Source organism: Propithecus coquereli, unplaced genomic scaffold (genome assembly GCF_000956105.1).
Source record: "Propithecus coquereli isolate 6110/MARCELLA unplaced genomic scaffold, Pcoq_1.0 Scaffold1, whole genome shotgun sequence".
NCBI lineage: Eukaryota > Metazoa > Chordata > Mammalia > Primates > Indriidae > Propithecus > Propithecus coquereli.
The window spans coordinates 1,520,265-1,538,243 of record NW_012133857.1 but is presented as its reverse complement, the minus strand read 5'-3'; the positions used below and the strand labels follow the sequence as shown (position 1 = coordinate 1,538,243).

At 46.2% G+C, this 17,979-nt stretch overlaps 1 protein-coding gene across 3 annotated transcripts in view; it reads right to left on the bottom strand.

The window, feature by feature from the left end:
• Positions 1-17,979, bottom strand: part of ITGA9 (integrin, alpha 9) — a 333,283-nt gene that overhangs the window by 279,748 nt on the left and 35,556 nt on the right. For all 3 annotated transcript variants that reach the window (XM_012665738.1, XM_012665747.1, XM_012665756.1), the window contains exons 5-7: positions 12,322-12,389; positions 3,908-4,037; positions 793-878 (exon numbers count right to left, since the gene is read on the bottom strand). In XM_012665738.1, the coding sequence (XP_012521192.1) occupies positions 793-878; positions 3,908-4,037; positions 12,322-12,389 (284 nt within the window). The remainder of the gene's footprint in view (positions 1-792; positions 879-3,907; positions 4,038-12,321; positions 12,390-17,979) is intronic.

Here is a 17,979-nt window from a genome sequence, read left to right as displayed (position 1 = left end):
GGGAGATATGGCCAGACTCTATCACAGGTCCACCCCAGGGGCTCAAATCTAAAGTTTATTCCTCCATTCAGTCTTTTCCATCAGACAATGTAAGGAGCTTGTTAAAAATGCAGATTCCTGACCAGTGTGGACCTACTCAATCTGGATTGCCTATACCTTGAAGCTAAAGAACCAAGAAGCATAGTTCTACATAATTCAGGACCCTTGGAGGCCATGACTCCAAAAGGGACTGAGACAGCTCTAGATCCATGGGGTCTTTTAGGGAAGCTAGACTCACATATTCCTAGTCTAGCCTTTGGACTGAACCAGTCTTGGGAACCCAGTGTTCTTTCTAAAACATTGGGGAAATAAATATGAGAAAAATTTAGGGCATAAATAAAGCCCCAAAGATATCAGGGACTAGATCTGGCTCCATTAAGTCAAAGCCAAACTTGGAAAGGGTTTGCAAGGGTGGGGACTGGAAGGTGGACAGCACTGGATGCCATTCCTTTGGAGGGCACCATGATGCCAGGGGTCAGTCTTGTAAATCACACACATAGAGTCAGCCATGAAGAACCTTGGATAAGAATGTGCAGGAAACAGAGAATGTGAATAGCATTCACACTGACTGAGCTTTCAAGGGAAACCCTCAAATCGAAGGGAGCTATGAGGGTTCCTCGCTACTTCATCACTTACCCGCCAGCCACCCAGGAGCAGGCTCAGGTCAAAGTCAGCTGGCAAACCTCTACAACAGGGGCAGCAGGCTCCCCTCTTCTACCTGACCCACGCTATTCCACAGACTTTTCCTCTCACCTTTCCGATGCCTTCATCCTGTGGGGCGCCTCCTACCACGTCAGTGGTGGACGAGTGAGAGAAATGGCCAGCAGTCACTGCGTAGCCTAAACAGGATGGGCAGGAAACAAGGACAGGGTTGGGAAAGAAGAGCAGGGAAGTAAAATATCCATCAGAGGAAAAAGTTTCTCAAGCCCATCCCCTATCTGGACAGCTATGTTCCAGTTATTCTTAGAACATAAATTAACAGGGAACAATGGCAGCTGTCAGTCTTATGCTGGAATGGCTCATGTCACAAAAAGGCATGTTCACAAGGACATCAGCGCAGGAGAGAGTGCTTTCTGAGTGTCCTCTTAGGACAGTACTGTGCTAAATACTATATATCTGTTTTTTCTTTTCAAGGTGTAATTTTCATACAGTTAAGTACATATATCTGATGTGCAGAAATTAATGAATGTGGGCCGGGCGCAGTGGCTCACGCCTATAATCCTAGCTCTCTGGGACACTGAGGTGGGCGGATTGTTTGAGCTCAGGAGTTCAAAACCAGCCTGAGCAAGAGCGAGACCCCATCTCTACTAAAATTAGAAAGAAATTAATTGGACAACTAAAAATATATAGAAAAAATTAGTCGGGCATGGTGGCGCATGCCTGTAGTCCCAGCTACTAGGAGGCTGAGGCAGGAGGATCGCTTGATCCCAGGAGTTTGAGGTTGCTGTGAGCTAGGATGACGCCACAGCACTCTAGCCTGGGCAACACAGTGAGACTCTGTCTCAAAAAAAAAAAAAAAGAAATTAATGAATGTGTACACAAGTGCATAACCATGCAACCACACCCAGATCAAGAAAGTGAATATAACTATAGCACCATCACCCCAGAAGGTTCCCTCATCCTCTTTCCCAGTCAACATCCCCATGCAAGTAGCCACTATTCTGATTTCTGTCACTACATATTAGGTTTCCCTTTTCTAGAACTTCACTCAGCATCACATCTGTGGCATTCACCTATGTTGTTGAGTATAGTAGTAGTAGTTTCTTTTTATTGTTGGGGAATGTTCCATTGTATAAATGTATCATCTTTATTTATTCTCTGTTATACTGGGCATTTGGGTTGTTTCCAGTTTGGAGCAATTATGAATAAAGTTGCTATGAACATTCTTATATGTCTTTAAGTACCATTATCTCTTTTAATCTAACAACTCTGTGAAGAAGGTATAATTGTTCCATTTTACAGATATGACAATAGACAAAACATAGTTAAACTACATGTCAAAGATTACACAGCAAGATTCAAATTCAATCTGTCCGCGAAGCCCCCTCAATTAACCATTATATCATATTCCCCCTAAGAGAAGGTAAAAGAAGCTGTCCTGGATGGATGGTCAAAGAATCTGGATGCAAAAGAAACAAAGGAAAGGGTGTCTGAGCTTAGTCTAAATGTCTCGTGTTTTTTGGGAGCCTTGCTGGCAAGGCTGGAAGCTCCCCTCTGGCCAGCATAAACCCTGCCCGGGCTGCCGCATATTCTCAAAACTTGTCATCACCCTCAAACCCTAATGCTGTGATTATAAGCTGTTTGAGTTTTGTGATGACACCATATCATGATCAATTCTTGTTCACCATGTGGCTGATTTCTTCAGACTGGGGGCTCACATTACTGAAGCATAGTATGAGTAATATCAAATCCTGAACTGATCCTCGCTAATCCCTACAGCAGATAAGGGCCTCTGTTCCATATACAGAGAGAAGCCACAGGCCCTAACGTTGAAAGGACCTGTGCTAGACTCTGAAGCCACCATGCAAACCAGGCTTTCTGCTGCCTTCTCTTGGTTCTCTGATTCAATGAACCTGTGTTGAGTTCCTACCATACACCAGAGACTATATAAAGTCCTAGAAATGTGAGACAATGTCCCCACCTTCAAGGTGCTCCCAGTATAGTGAAGGGTATAGCACCAGTGACAGGTGCTGTTTCAGTAGCACACACAGGGGAGGCAGCTCAGCATTTAGGCTACACTCAGAAACCACGGGTTTATGCTCCAACTTTGCTACTTAGGAGCCATTTGACCTTGGCAAGTTGTGTAACTTCTTTGTACCTCAGTTTCATTAACTATAAAATTTGGATAATATTATAATAATAATAGCTACCTCATAAGGTTGTTTCAGGAACTAAAAGAAATAATACACAGAGCCCGGCAGGGTAAATGATTAAAAGATGACAGCATTAAGGAGCTGGCGAGTACAGGAGCAAACGCCCCAAGAGACCCAGAGTAGAAGGATTACTGGGTCCATGCTACTGGGCAAAAAACTTGTAGTTAGATGGGAAAAGGCAAGTCAACGACTCCCTACTGCCATGTGACAAGAAATTCCCAGTAACTCTCTATGCAAAAAGGAGGTCAGGGATGTCCCCTAATTTAAGTTATGTAATGAGTGTGAAAGAGCATTGTTTTGTCATCATGAGGCCTAAATTTAGCTTCATTTTCAGTCCAGAATTATAGCATTTAGGGCATGGATTAAAGAAAAGAGCCTTGTCATTATCATCTGCACAAGCAAAGACAGCCTCTGTTCCTAAATGAGCATGGCCTTATCCTGGTATCGTGCTTGCCTCATGGCTGCTAAATTAGATTGTGTCTATCTTCCTTCTAGAAGATGAAGGGGGTTGGGAAAATAAGAGAAATTGTTCTGAGCCCTTAATTAAACTTCAGTGTTAGGTTGTCATCTGTCATGATAATTTCTGGTCCTTATAATTTCTATTTGCAACCAGTTTTGTAACCAGGAAGCAGAGACTCCATCCAGAGGGAAGCCCTGGAAAACCGGGATTCTATTACATTCATTTGGTACTGACCATCTGAACTTGAGTAATTGCTATAACAAGAAAATAAAACGTTTGCTTCCCTGGAGGCTTAACCGTCAGCTTTTTAATTAAATCACAGAGTTTTAACTCAGTTCCCTCCTTTGTTCTCCTGTGTACCTTCTGTATGAGGAGCTAGACGTTAAGGTGCCCTGGCTAAAGACGTATAGAATTACAATAACAGACGTAAAAGACAACGACATCTTCTTTCCACCAATAAAGCAATAATTCGTGAGCTTGGTGGGAATCCTGCCCATTTCCCCTCTCTTACCTGCCGTCTCCCTGAGCTACTCACCCAGGTAGGTGTACCGCCTGCTCATGATCGTGTCATCATTCAGTTTAAAATAGGCGTTGTCCGTAAGGTTCAGCACTTTGACCGTCCCAGCCCAATAAAATGACCCCGGGGCGCCCATCACCACCAGCTCCTACAGTAAAGAAATCCAAGGTAAACAGGGAAGGAAGCAGGGGAGGGGAAGCAGGGTGTGTTGAGAACCACAGTCACAACAAAAGAAAACTCAGAATTAAATTTAAAATACCTCACACCAAGGGCTTTTTTCAGCTAAGTAATAAAAATATATTTCACCAGATTCCCTAGCATTAAGGAATCTATTATATGGATGGGATGATCAGAACTAAAGACACAAAGATGGCCAAGCAAGGGAACAGAATGGGAGACAGGCCAGGCCCCTATCCTATCCACAATTACGCCGCACTCCTTTCCTCAGCTTTACACCAGGATCAAACAAGCAAACAGCAAACTACTGACACTGTGTCCTGAACCACAGGTTCCAGGAAACAACACTCGTGGAAAGGCAGCACTACCTCACCTAGCCTGGACTCCAGCCCCACTCTCCAGCAACTCCTCCACCTGACACACAGCAAGAGGAAAACGGTGATCAAGATCAGCTTTGCAAAACCTGTGCACTCATATTCCAGCCAAATCCCCTCCAGTCCTCACTCAAGACCCTCTTCTGAGGAGTGGTTCTACAGCCACTCCAGCCCACTGCAGATGTGAAAGAATGAAACCAAGAGACCAGAGACCCCAACCCAGGAAGGACATAAACTGCAAGGAGAAGAGACCACAGGTAGAAAGAGACAGTAGTACTATTAAACACAGACTCCAAGAACACAAAAGGCACAGCTGTCTTCAGCATTAGATTGGGGGAAACAGTCAACAAGCCTGAGAGCACACTTGCGCCACAAAACCATCAAATGACCATCGCTGATGATAATCCTAAGTGCCCAAAAATGATTCGGTTACCTAAGGAAGTCAGCACGGATATCTGCATGATTTCACCTACAAGAATATGTATCATAACTATACTAAGAGAAGTTGTAAACAGCCCAAACACCTAACAATAGGAACTCTAAATTATGGTGCATTCATTCAAGAGAATTCCATGCAGCATTAAAAGCACTGTGGAAGATCTAATGGCACTGAAAGATAGTTGCAAAGTGCTGGTGAGTTAAAAAGCATATGCCAAACAATATGTATGCTATGATCATGTTTTGTGTTAAAAAAAAAAAAAATAAAACCCAAAAACAAAACAAAAACACACACATGTACAGACAGACAAGCAACAGACAGGACCAGGAGGATAAGCTCCAAAACATTTACGGTTTTTTCCACTAGGTGATAAGATTATTGGACTCAATCTTTCTCCCTCCTTCTCATCCCCAAAGCTAATTTTCTTTGAATTTTTCAAAATTCTAGAATAGACTGTTTTCCAAGAGCACCAGGCTCAGGTAAAATTCAACACCGCCAACTCTCTCAGCCACATCTGGCCCCTCTCCTGCCACTGCCCCTCAGACTGCATGGCTGGGACCCTCCAAACTAATTCTGGTTTTCTAAGCAATTCTGCTCTTTTTGTCTCCATCCCCACGATGCCCTCACACTTCCTCTGCTTGGGTAACCTTTCTCAATTCTTCAAAACCCTGTTGAAATGTGGGTAAATCTTAGACAAAACATTGATGAAAAAACAAAAAAAAGAGTACATATTACAAGTCCACTCATATGAAGTTCTGGAATCAACAAAACCAACCTACTGTGACAGAAGTCCCATCAGTGGTTACCTGGAGGGAAGAAGGGGGCTCTGTCTGCAAAGGGGCATGAGGGACTTTCTGGAGTGATGGGAATGTTCTAATCTTCATCCAGGTGGGGATGTATGGTGTACACATTTGTCAAAACTCACTGAACTCTGCATTTAAAACAGTGCGTTTTGTTGTATTTATTGAATGTAATAAACTTTGATTTTTAAAAATTCTATAACAGTGAGTAAACACTGACAAGGAAGTCATCTCACAAAAACACAAAACGTGCTTGTGAGATGACATTTTGCAAGCATTAAAATGAAGCACCACTGTGCGGATGCCACGCCGCGGTGAGGGGAAGGCGGGCAGTCCTCGCATCCATCGCATGGCCCTGGCCTTCCGTCCTTCCTTCCCCAACAGGGAATCCCTTCTTTTTGATTACTGATATTTCCTAAAGTGTCTACACTGCAGTAAGAAATAATCAAAATTATTTTGCTAATAAAATCATTAATTTTTCACTCAATAATATTTATTAAGCACCTACTATTATATATCAGAGTTCATGCTGGATAAAAAGATAAAGTCCCTTTGTACAACATTCTTGGGGCGAGACAACAAGGAAATGTGCAAGGTCTTTTTAAAAAATTCTATCCAAAAGGGTTAAAATCAATACAATTTCTAGAGGAAACCCTTCCGCTGTGGACAACACCCCAAAGACACAGGCCATGCAGGCTCACAGAGATAATGGACACTGGACAGGTCATGCCTCTTGCTGCTGAAACCCACAAAACCTTCCCCCGGCCCTTCGGAGTCCCCAGCACTGGCATGTATTTCAGAAGCAGATCTTCCCAGGCTGGTCTCTCTCTGCAGAGCTTACCCCACACTCGGTCAGAAGCTGCTAGGTTCTGACAAGTCCCTAGAGGGTAGATCCTGCCATAAAGATTCTGAGTTTCTGATGACAATTCATAAAGTCACCGCTGAATTCTTATGGCACAAGTGTCTGCAAAAGCCAGAAACATCTAAAGAAAAAATTAGAGGACAGAGCCTGCAGGCAAGAGGGTAATGCTTTGAATAACATACATTCTATGGTCAATTTGGGGAAGAAGCTTAACAAAGAGGAGTTATGAGCACAGATGGAAGAAAAGCCACTAGATTCAGGTCTGAATGGTTTCCTTTTGGTAATTCAGGAAGATTCCAGCCAGAAATGACTGTTGAGGAACTCTTCGTTGTAAGGTTCTGAGAGCCTATTCCCCTCGAAGGAAACTGCTGAAGGTAAGCCAGATGCCCTCAGAGGTATCTCACTGTTCTATAAAAATAGATCACTTTCTGCACTCAGGATTCACCACCGGGAAAACACAGTGGTGCATTCATTCATTCATTCATTCTCTTCATACTCATCTGTTCTGCTTGCGGGACTGTGCTAGCTCTAGAAAGGGTGTGAGAAACACAAATGATCAGTTCACCAAAGGAGAGAGACTTTTTCCTGGTCTTGAGCTTAGAAAGGAATTTGTAGTCAGCGTCCAAGTACAAAGGGCACCGAAGAACATGATGAGCGCTATCCTCAGTCTCAGTTGTTTACACAGCATAGAGCCTTCTCCATCTGCAGCTTTTTATAATTCAGAGCTCCAAGCATCAGTACAGGCCTGTGAAGGCTCTTCAGGAAACCAGGCAGCGGTCACATTGCTTTCTGATGATTTAGATTAACCCACTGCTAACACACTGCTGTATCCCCTTCTCAAACATTACCAAGAGGGTAGGACAAAGTAATCCCTCTCCTCAAAAACCTTGAAAGCCGATAGCTGTTAAAAGCCAGTATTTTCCCCTCTCCTCCTAGTGCTTACCCCCTCCCCATTCGGTCCAAACTAAACATCACGGGGCCAAGCCTGCAGCTCTCTGGGCTGGGGTGGGAGGTGAGGACAGTGTCTTCCTGGAAATCCCTTGTATTTGGCTTTTTCTGTTCACCACGGATGATACTTGTGTCCTTTCTGGTATTGTTCACAAGTGCCAGGAAAACGTGATCAATGCTTAGCTCCCCACGACCCAGGAACAGCCGATGCAAATGTCACACATAAGAACAAAAGGTTCCCTGCTAGCAAAGGCTACCACTACCTAAACCACACTCCTGGAATCCCATCAGTTAACAGCAGTGCGGGCCTTTTCCCAAGACGCATTTATTAGCAGACTCTCCAGAGGTACAGGGGCACCTGGGTGTGCCTGAGAGACGCCACGGGCTTCCTCTGCACACTGTGAGGGGGCACGAACAGGAGGGCAGAATGCTCGGGACCTATGATAGAAGTCTGTGCTGAACAAACTGTCATCCTCACGTCTCCAGCCTTCCACAGCAGTGCTCGAATGCTGGTCCAACTCCTCTCTTGCTACTTAGAAGTATCCCTCACCTCTGTTAGCCTAGTCTACAAAAATAAAGTTCCCAGAAAATTCTCCCTTATCCTCAATGACAGGCTAAAACTCAGATGGCATCCATAACTCAGAGAGCTTTGATAAGCTTAGGGTCACTGACCTGCAGGTCAAGTAAGCACCTTGGGACAGAACATTTCAGGACAACATGGCCACATCCAGAAGGCCACAGAAGCACATCCAGCTTAGGAAGCAGCTGTGTGCCCTGTGAGGGGACAGACCAGCTCACAGCAAAGGCAAGCCCAAGTGACGAGGTCAGCAGGAGGGCAGAGGAGGGGAGCAGTGCCTGCCTGACCCCTTCAACCACATTTCCTGCTCAGCCACAAACAGCTGAAGTTCCAGAAACAAGGGAGACAGTGAGTTCAAAGACCTCGGCTTTAAGGAGGCCAAAAGCCTGGGAACCAAAGCTGACGCCAAAGCCCAAACTGGTCAGGAGACAGCAGGCTGGGGTCAAGGACTGAGCGGCGGCCGGCAGGGCTGCCTTCCCACTAGGGGCCACCCACCCCTCCCCCGCCAGTCTGTACACCCACCGCGTCCCCACTGTTGTGCACTGAGAGCCCAGCCAGCACATGCAGAGGTGTTATGGTTCCCTTAGGCTCTGCATCCCAGAGTCTGGAGTTTCAACAGATGCTCTGGTTCCTCATCACCCTGAGCTTGCAAGGCCACATGGACACACCCCGGCCCATGCCCCTGCCCTGCCTCCTACTTCCCCTCCTTCCACCCTGCCCCACTGCCTTTGTCTTCCATGACTAGCCAGCTGGTGGGACCATAATGACACCTCCCTCCTGGGAACTCTTTCGCTCCCTTAGTTCTCCACCATCATCTCTGGTGAGCTCTGATTTCTGCAATGAACCTACCTTCTCCTCCCATCTAAAGGGAGGCATCTCCCCCAAGCCCCATGCTAAGCATGCTCACCCCCTCAGAGAGTTACTAGCAAGGGCCAAATCTAAGTTTCTAACTCAGGCTGGGTTCCAGTCCCTATGTCCAAATATCTCCAATATACATCGTTAAGCATGTCCCAGCACTGCACACTCCACGTGTCTAAAAGCAGACCCAGCGTTTATCTCTCCCAGTGGGTCCTTTCTCAGTAACCTCTTTTCACCAGGGGTACCACCATTCTCCAGAAATCTGGCTCAAAACCTCCTTCCTCTACCCTACAGTGCTCTGACCATCCAGCCCCTTGACACCTCCTTCATGTTCTCTGACTCTCCGTATCATTTTTATTCCTAAAGCATAACCCCCTAGTCTGTCCTGTTGCACCACAGCTGGCCCACATCACACCCTCCCTTCTGGCCTCCCTCCAGGCCCTTCCAATTCCAAAGTCCTGGGCATGGCCAACCCGAACACCCATTATTACAACACTGCCATGCACCAGGTGCGTCACCTGCTTGTGAACTTACAGTGGTTCCCCATTGCTTGTTGGCTCAAGTCAGACGTCACTAGACCTACTGGAGGAACAACAGCTACAGCAATTAAACAGTCTAAATCCTAACTGAGATGGAAGAGAGTGAAGTTAGCCTACGGCAGGGTGGCATTTCAGATCAATGGGGATAGGAAAAAGTATTTACAAACTAGAATCAGAACAATCAGCTATGCATTTAGGAAAAAATGCAATTAGTTTCTACCATATAATGTATATAAAAATAAATTTCAGAAGGATTAAAGATGGAAATCTTTTTCTAAAGAAAACCTATGAAAGTACTAGAAAAAATACAGGTGGATATTTTCATATTCTTAGAGAGGAGATAATCTTCCCAAGAGAGAGGTCTAGAATCCAGAAAGAAAAATACTGATGGATTCTACCAAACACGAATGTTTAGTGCCAATATAATAAAGGTACCACAGGCAAACTTAAAAAAAAAAAAGGCTGATGAAAAAAAATTTGCAACACATATAACAGATAAGAGATTAGTGTTGAAAATATGTAACAAGTTCCTAAAAACCAGTAAAACACCAAAAAAACAAAATAATGGACAAAGAACATAAAGAGGCAATTTCCAGAAAATTAAATACAAATGGTCAATATTTCAAAAAGATATTAAACTACACTAATAATCAGGGAAAGAGACATTAAAATAAAATAAGAGAGTTTTTTTAATGATAAAAATTTAAAGGTCGGTGAGAGAATGCAGGCGCAGATGCAACCCAGGGGAGTACCAATTAGTAAACATTTTGAAGTGCAGTTTGCCAGCATGTATCAAAATTCAAATTTTGAGTACCTTTTGACCAAGCAATTCTTCTCCTACCTGTCTCTTCTAAAGAAGCCTGCACTTGTGCACCAAGAGCAGTGTGTGGATCTCCAGCATGGTGCAGCCGGCATGAGCTTGGCATGCTCTAGCAGCTGCCGAAAGTACCATGTGGTAGAGGAAGATGGAATGGTAGGAAGGCCTGGGAGGGCGTGGGAAGGCGTGTGGATTTCATTATGGGTGGGAAGGCACCGGAAAGTTCTGAACAAAGGAGTACCATGACATTTTTCTCACTTGGAAAAGACAGTTCAGGCTGCTGTGCGGGGACCAGTCTGTCCGGAGGCAGGAGTGGAAACAGGCAAAGGGGAGGGTTCTGTGTGGCTGGGGGCAAGGCAACCGTGGCTCAGATCTGTGGGGTGGCAGAGGATGTGGAAGGAAATGAGCATCTTTGTTAGGGGTTTTGAGGGCACAGGAGGTGGGACTTGCTGGTGGCTTGGACGTAGGAGAGTGAGGTAAGAAAAGAATCTTAATTTTGGCCTCAACAACTAGGACGGGGGTGGGGGCATCACAGGGCCTAGCATGGAGTGTGTGTAGAGCGCGCTGCCGTAAAGTGATTCTCCAGTGAAGGGACATAATAAGAATCACGACGGTGAGGGATGGGGTTAGGAGGGATGCATCTCCTATTTATCAGTTTGAGAGTGAAGGATAATAAAACTTCGGCCTTTCTACCTTCCCTTTTTTGCTTTCTAGATTAGACACTATATTGCCAACTGCCTGTTTTTTCTTTGAATTTAAATAGCCGCCACTGACATGGAGGTGGGCAGTTCCGCTCCTGCCCCGGGAGGGGCGCTCTTCAGCAGGCTCTGCACACGGGTGCACCCTCCGCCTCCCCCAGCTCTGCGGTCCCGGGGTGGGCTCAGGGAGTCCGACCTGTGGGCCAAGGCACAGGGTCCGGATTATAATCCTCCATGTAATGGGAAGCCTTGAGTCAGAATGACGGATTGCATTCTGAAAGACTACTCAGGCTGGCAAGCAGGAACACATGGTAGGGGTCAAGAATGGACGCAGTTTGGGGTGCTGGGAATGTTCTAAAATGAGACAGTGATGACGGCTGCACAACACTGTGAATGTACGTATAAAGCGCCCCTGCACTGCATGCTTTAAGATGGTTAAAATGGTGAATTTTATGTTATGTATATTTTACCACAATAAAAAAAATAATGGATTTAGGGAGACCAATTTGGGGCCAGTGTATCTCCAGGTAATGATGGTGGCTTTTCCAGAAGCATGGTGGAGATAACAGAGGTGATGGTAATAAAAGCTGTCATATTTGGGATATGTTTTGGAGGTTGAAACAATAGGATTGCAGATGAATTAGAAGTGAAGTAAAAAGTACTTTTTTTTGGCCTGAGCAACCCAGATGGATGATGGTGCCACTTACAGAGCCTCTCGTGGAACTCTGTGCGTGGAAGGTGTCATGAAAATGTCTAAGAAATGAAGTTGACATGCAGGGCAAACTTGTAGGAGGTGAGAATCCCACAAGGCAGCAGTACCTAAAACGTGCTGCCAGCCAATGGTCCTGCTACTCCTGTACAGACACATGAGCTTCAAGTGTACGGTCCCTCAGAATTCGGGAAAGGGAATGGTCAGAGCCATGCATAAAACAAAGTCTCTCCACTAAAGAGAGAGGGTCGCTATGAGGTGATGCTCACATCGACGAGGTTTGTCTTCACAACCACCAACGAGGCACAACTTGACTGAATGCTGCCTCACTCACACCCCTTGAATTGACTCCTTCCACGTGTCTGAGTCAAGCTGACTCCTATAAAAATCATCAAATGGGTGTGTCCCCCAAATGAGCCAGCCCACCTCCCTCTGCCCAGGGGTCCCTGGCCAGCTGGTCCCCCCCACCACCAGATTTAAATAACCTTCCCTGATGTGAGGACCATAATCTATTAACTCACAGCTCAAGTATCTGGGACACGAGAAGTCTCACCTCAGAGAAGTGCCAAATCATGGTAAGCAACAAAATGAACACCAAAAAGAGAACAGAAAGGCCCAGGCAGCCGACACCCACCTCGGTGAAGAAGCCTGCTATCCCAGCCTGGCAGGAGCCATGTTCCTCTCCGTACTTCTTCTTATACTCTAGAGGGCAAGGAAGGAAAGAGAAGCAAACCACAGCCGTGTCAGTGCGTGCCAGTCGAGTGTGGAGCCAGCAGAGCAAGCCGGCCACTTCCCCTGAGTGCCACTGCGGGCTGGGCCCAGGGACGCCATCCAGATGGGGGTGAGGAAGGAAAGTCTCAGGAATCCACCCAACCTCAAAAATCCAGGCTCCGGAGCTGCCAGGTAGCGAGGCTGCCAAGTGCCCCAGCGGACTCCCTCCACTCACGTGGGGAAAAAAGGGCAGCAGCCACAGTCATTACGTGGGAGGCTGTCAACAATTATTTCATTTACCGCAGAAAGGACGGAGATCCCTGGTAGGCACAAGGAGCTGAGAACATGACCTAGAAATGGAATGATGTGGCCCTCCCAGTGTGGAGTTCCCTGGAAGATGACCAGCTCTCCCCAAAAGACACTCAGTACAGCTGGAGGCAATATGCTTTCTACCATGCAACGGGAAACAAGCCGTCCACCCAAGGGCGGCAGGAAGAGGGGGCTCTCTGGACTTGCCACAGCATGTGGTTACACTATCGCTGGTGATATATGCAGTTACACTCTGCACTCACAGCTCTGTCTTCCTTGTGAGGAAGGAAAAGGGGACGTTCTCTCCAGGTCAAAAGAAAACTAATGGATAAGCTCTTCTTCTTCCTCAGTTTCCAACACTCCTACCCAACAAATGGGGGCATCCTGTTGCTGCAGTCTTAAGTTGTCAAGGAAGAGAGGGAGGAAACTCTTGATGAGTGTTTAGCATGCTCCAAGCACTGCATCAGCTGCCTCCACTCACACCATTTCACTGATCCCTCATCCCCAGGACCCGAATCCCCATTTGTTAACAAGTAAGAATACTGAAGCTCAGAGAGGTTAAGTGAATTATCCAAGGTCACACAGCTAGTAGAGGGCAAAGCTAGGGTTCTACTTAAGCTTGGGCTTGGAAACACTTTCTTTCACCTCTGTGGCCTATCAAAGGTTTTATAAAGTGAGTGATTACACAAAGCCCAGGGAAGTGACAGGCTGTTTGAAATCATTTAATGGGTAAAGACAAGGAGGTGGAGTGACAATCAGAGTGACTCAAATTAATCATACGAGAAACTGACATTGCTGGCCATGGTCTTACAGGCTGCCCCAGGTACCCTCAGACTAGGACTACCCAACAGATAACCCAGTGACCCCTGTCCCACCCCCTGGGCTCTTGGCAAGCCTCTGGTACCATTAAAAGCAATATAATTATTTTTGAAACAGAAAATAAATAATACAAAGGAACAATGAAACTGTGATTGCAACACAGTCCCACATCCTGCAGCTCAGAGCGTCTACTCCAGGAGAAGGGGGAAAAGGGCCCTGGGGAAATATACAGAGTAATTCAGTTTCTAACAACACTCACCGCAGAGCCTAGTAACATTTTCCAGTAAGTGGCCATTAACCGACTGCTGAATTACAACAGAATGTCAATTGAGTTACTCCTCTTCCACGCAGGGTGAAATCAGTTCCTCCTGCCTTGTCCCGTTACTATAAGGAGAACCCCCAGGCCTGCTAGAAAGCAATTCAGTGACAAATGGAACTTGCTTGTTCCCAGCAAAATCTTGCACCCGGGCTGGGAGTGAGGCTTGTGCATAGTAATAAATCCTGCATGGAATAGCACAATGGCAAGAAGGATCAAAATGTCCCAACCTAAACAGTTACATATTAAATCTGAAAAGTCTGGCAAAAGCATATCCACCGCGCTGACTCTAGGGGTTAAACACCCAATTGTAACTCTTGAAAAATGAAATATACAAAGGACATTCAGATCTCCAAGAGCTGAATGAAACTCCAGTGCGGGACACACCAATTCAACTTCAGAAATTTATGACATGAGTAGGAATTATGTGGGAATCTTTCATCTTTTAAAGCAGTTTCAAGGTCTCTTGATGACAAGTATGCAAAAAAAAAAAAAAAAGGTAGATGTGTGAACTTCAGTGCCTTTCTCAACCTCCTTCCCAAACCGTGGCATGCTCTGTGCTGGGAGCAGGACTCAGGGTTTCTGAGGTGGCCATGGCCTTTTTGGGAGTTGGGAGCACCCCGCTCTTGGCCAAGGCTGAAGGACAGCAAGGGAAGTCCCCCTGCCTGCCTCAGCCAGCCCCCACCTCCCTAAGCTGGGACTGCCCCATCAGTGGTCAGAGGGCCTGGGACACACATGGATGCAGGTACCTCCACTGGCTTTGATGTTTCTGAAACCCCAGGGTCTAACCTGCTTCTCTAACTTACTCTAGGGCAAGGAATCCAACAACGTGGGGCCCCTGACTGGGACCCAAAAGCCACAACTCCTGGTTAGAAAGCCGGCCATTCCAGCCTCCCAGAAACTTCTGTGGCTCTGTCTTTAACACCCTTAATGTGGAATGGGATCCAGTCCTAATCCTCCCACCTCCTGCCCCATCCCCACCACACACTTTTCAGGGGGCAGCAGTGGGGCTGGCAACTCTAACCTAGGAGGGCTCAGCTGGTGTTACTGGGCTGGACAGTCTCACATTCCAAGCCTTCCACAGCCTTCCGGACCAACCCCGTCAGCTTCTCTGTCCAGGTGGCCTTGCAGGAAAAGGTAAATGATACTCTCTTCTCATCACAAAGTAGGTTTGCTCATCACAAAGCTGATTCAACACAAAGATGAGTTTGTTCTTCTCCGTGTCCCCAACACCAGCCCAGTGCCATGTACCTGTATGTGCTTAGTGATGGTGCGTCACGGGACTGTGTACAGGCATGCGGCTCCATGCACAGACCCAAGGACCAGGCCCGCTCCTCCTGCTGCCAAGTCCCTGAACTCCCCAGCCTGCTCCCCCAGGGACTTTTCTCCCCGCCGACCCTCCAGCCCTGCCCTTTTCTCTTCCAACCCATCAGACTCCCTGAACTTTGTCCCAGCCCTGTTTGAGAAGGAGTGATGTTCTGGGTACCCAGAATCCTGGGTTCTAGACCCGGTGCCGCCACTAACCCCAGAGGCCAAAGCATGGTGGTGGGTGTGGTGGCAGTGGGGCAAGGACCCACAGGATGGATTTTTCTGGGCTTACCAAACCTAAGTTTGGCTGATTCTACCTTGGGCAATACCATCTCCTCTTGGGCCTCAGGAGGAGCTGGACAGAACATTCCAAGGCAGTTCTGCAACCCCTGCTCACCCCCTGGCATGACCTTCACTGCCTGTCCTGGAAGACCTGAGAGGAATCACTCGGCCACAGGTAGGATGTCCCACCCCGGAGACCCAGGCCCACGAGGCTGCGGCAGCCTGAAGTCTCTGTGCCTGTGTTCAGGTCCTGCCCTCCTCAGGCAAAGTGCTCTTCTTCTGTCAGCTAAATCCCTCTGAAGAACTGACGGGGCAATCTTCCCAGAAACACTTCAGTGCGATTGCTCATCAGCCACACCTTGAGATGCGGCGTCACTGTGAAAGTCACAGCAGCTGACACCCAGGTATGTGCCCAGCCAGCTTGCTCCTATTCAGCAAATAACAAAAAAGCAGCACATCGTGCTGGCCTAATGGATATTCCCTAACCCTGACTGAGTGAGAAAGGATCTAAGACGGCACTGTGCAAAGTGAATCAGGTGACACAGCAGGTGAACTGCCACCTCAGGGTATTGCTGTGATGTGGGCCCCGTCCCGGGCTCAGGGCCTCCCCAGGAGACGCTGGCCAGACACAGCAGACCCTGGGCCACAGGCACGCGTCCATTGTTTCCACTCCATTGAGTGCTATTTCTGTGAGCTAGGGACACCACTATTACTTTAACCTGATTCCTTCTTCAAAATAATAATAATAATATAAAGAAGGCAGGCTGAGTTTTCTCCCTAATCTACCTTCCAAATGTCTGTACACAGGCCTTCTTTCCCACAATGTACATACATAGGGTTATGCTAACATACTCATATCTAAAAACCTTGATTAAAAAAAAAACAAATGTGATTTCGCTTGCCTAGACTTGAGACGTCAGCACAGCCTGTACCACAGAGCTATGGGAAGGGAGGAGGGCGGAGAAGAGACCAGGGGCTGCCCCCCACACATAGCATCCCCAAGAAGTCTGGTTGCACCCTCTCCCTCCATTGACAAATCCAGGAAGTGCAGGGTGGAGGGACCTGGAGGGGGTGGGGGGACCTCTGGTCTCCTACGTTCCCACGAAGAACTTTTCCTGCACAAACACAAAGGCTGTGGGGCCAGCAGCCGGCTGCTCCCAGCACGTCCACGCAGTCTCCAAATGCCCCCAAGGATGTGGCCCGGCAGAGAGGACTGCAATATGCTAGTTCCTTCTCTGCTAGAAAACAAAACATTTATCCACCTCAAAGAAGCAGGGGAGAAGCAGGCTTTGACAGCAGCTCACAGACACTGTAACAAACCTAACTCTTAAACTTGGGGAAGCTGAACCTGGGATTCAAAAGATGGGACTGAACAAGGGGACCTAGAAATTACTTGGAGGAGCCGGGACCAGCTTGGAGCACTCCCTCTGCCACGGCTGGGTTTGAGTTGCTTGGCCTGCTTTACGTACTTCGATTTATTAAGCTGTATGGCTCCTCCATTCTAAAAATGGTAGTATTTTCCTTGGGTTAGCTGCCGGTTTTATTAAACCCTGTCTAAACAGAAGGCAATTCAAAGAGGGAAAAAATACTGATTTCCAAATGTTCACAACCCACAACTCAATGCATGGAGCCTACGCTGATGAACTCTAATTCATTCAAGAAGACCACTGATGGGGTGGGGTTGCTTCCGGCACTCTTCCCAAAACACTGGGATAAAACAATCCCATGGAAAGACCAAAATTTATATACAGTGTAACATATTCTTCCTAACAATCTCTCTTCCTATTACCCATTTGAAAAAGTTTCGTCTTTCAAAGTTAGTCTTTTTAAAACACATCAATTTTAAAATTATTTTTTCATAGTTCCTTAGCTTAGCTATGAAATAAATTAACAGGTAAAAAAAAAAAAAAAAAAAAGTTTCCCAGTCTTTAATTATTTATGAATTTCACCAAGGAATGGCAAACCTAAACAACTGATAATTATCCAACAATTTAGGGAACAATACATTTGGGCAGACAGATAAAAAGGGTATTTAAACACACAAAAATGAAAAGAGAACAAAATTACCCTCAGTTAGGAGAGACCACTGCCTAAATGGAAAAAGAAAAAGTAAATCAACTAAATAGCTAGGTTGGGGAGGAAGGGAGAACATTTTATTAAAATAATTCATGATTAAGTTATGGTGAGCATTAAAGGCAAATTGCATAAAGCCAGAAAATCAGAATTAAGTGAGAGAAAGAGGTTTTAAAAGCAGAAAAGATATTTAGAGAATGCCTAACAATTCTAATCCTATCCATTCATTTTACAGCTGCTCAGAGAGCAAGTGGTTTATTTAAAGCCACACAACTCATTAGCCTCAGCGTCAGGACGAAAGAGCAGGGCTGCTGACTTCCAATCCCTCTGCCACGCCATCATGCTCCAGAAAGCACATTTCTGGTGATAAAATTCTTATCCTTCAAAAAAAAAATGTTTAACACATAAACAGATAAACAAAATGTGGTATATACATACACTGGAATATTATTCAGCTTTAAAAAGGAAGGAAAT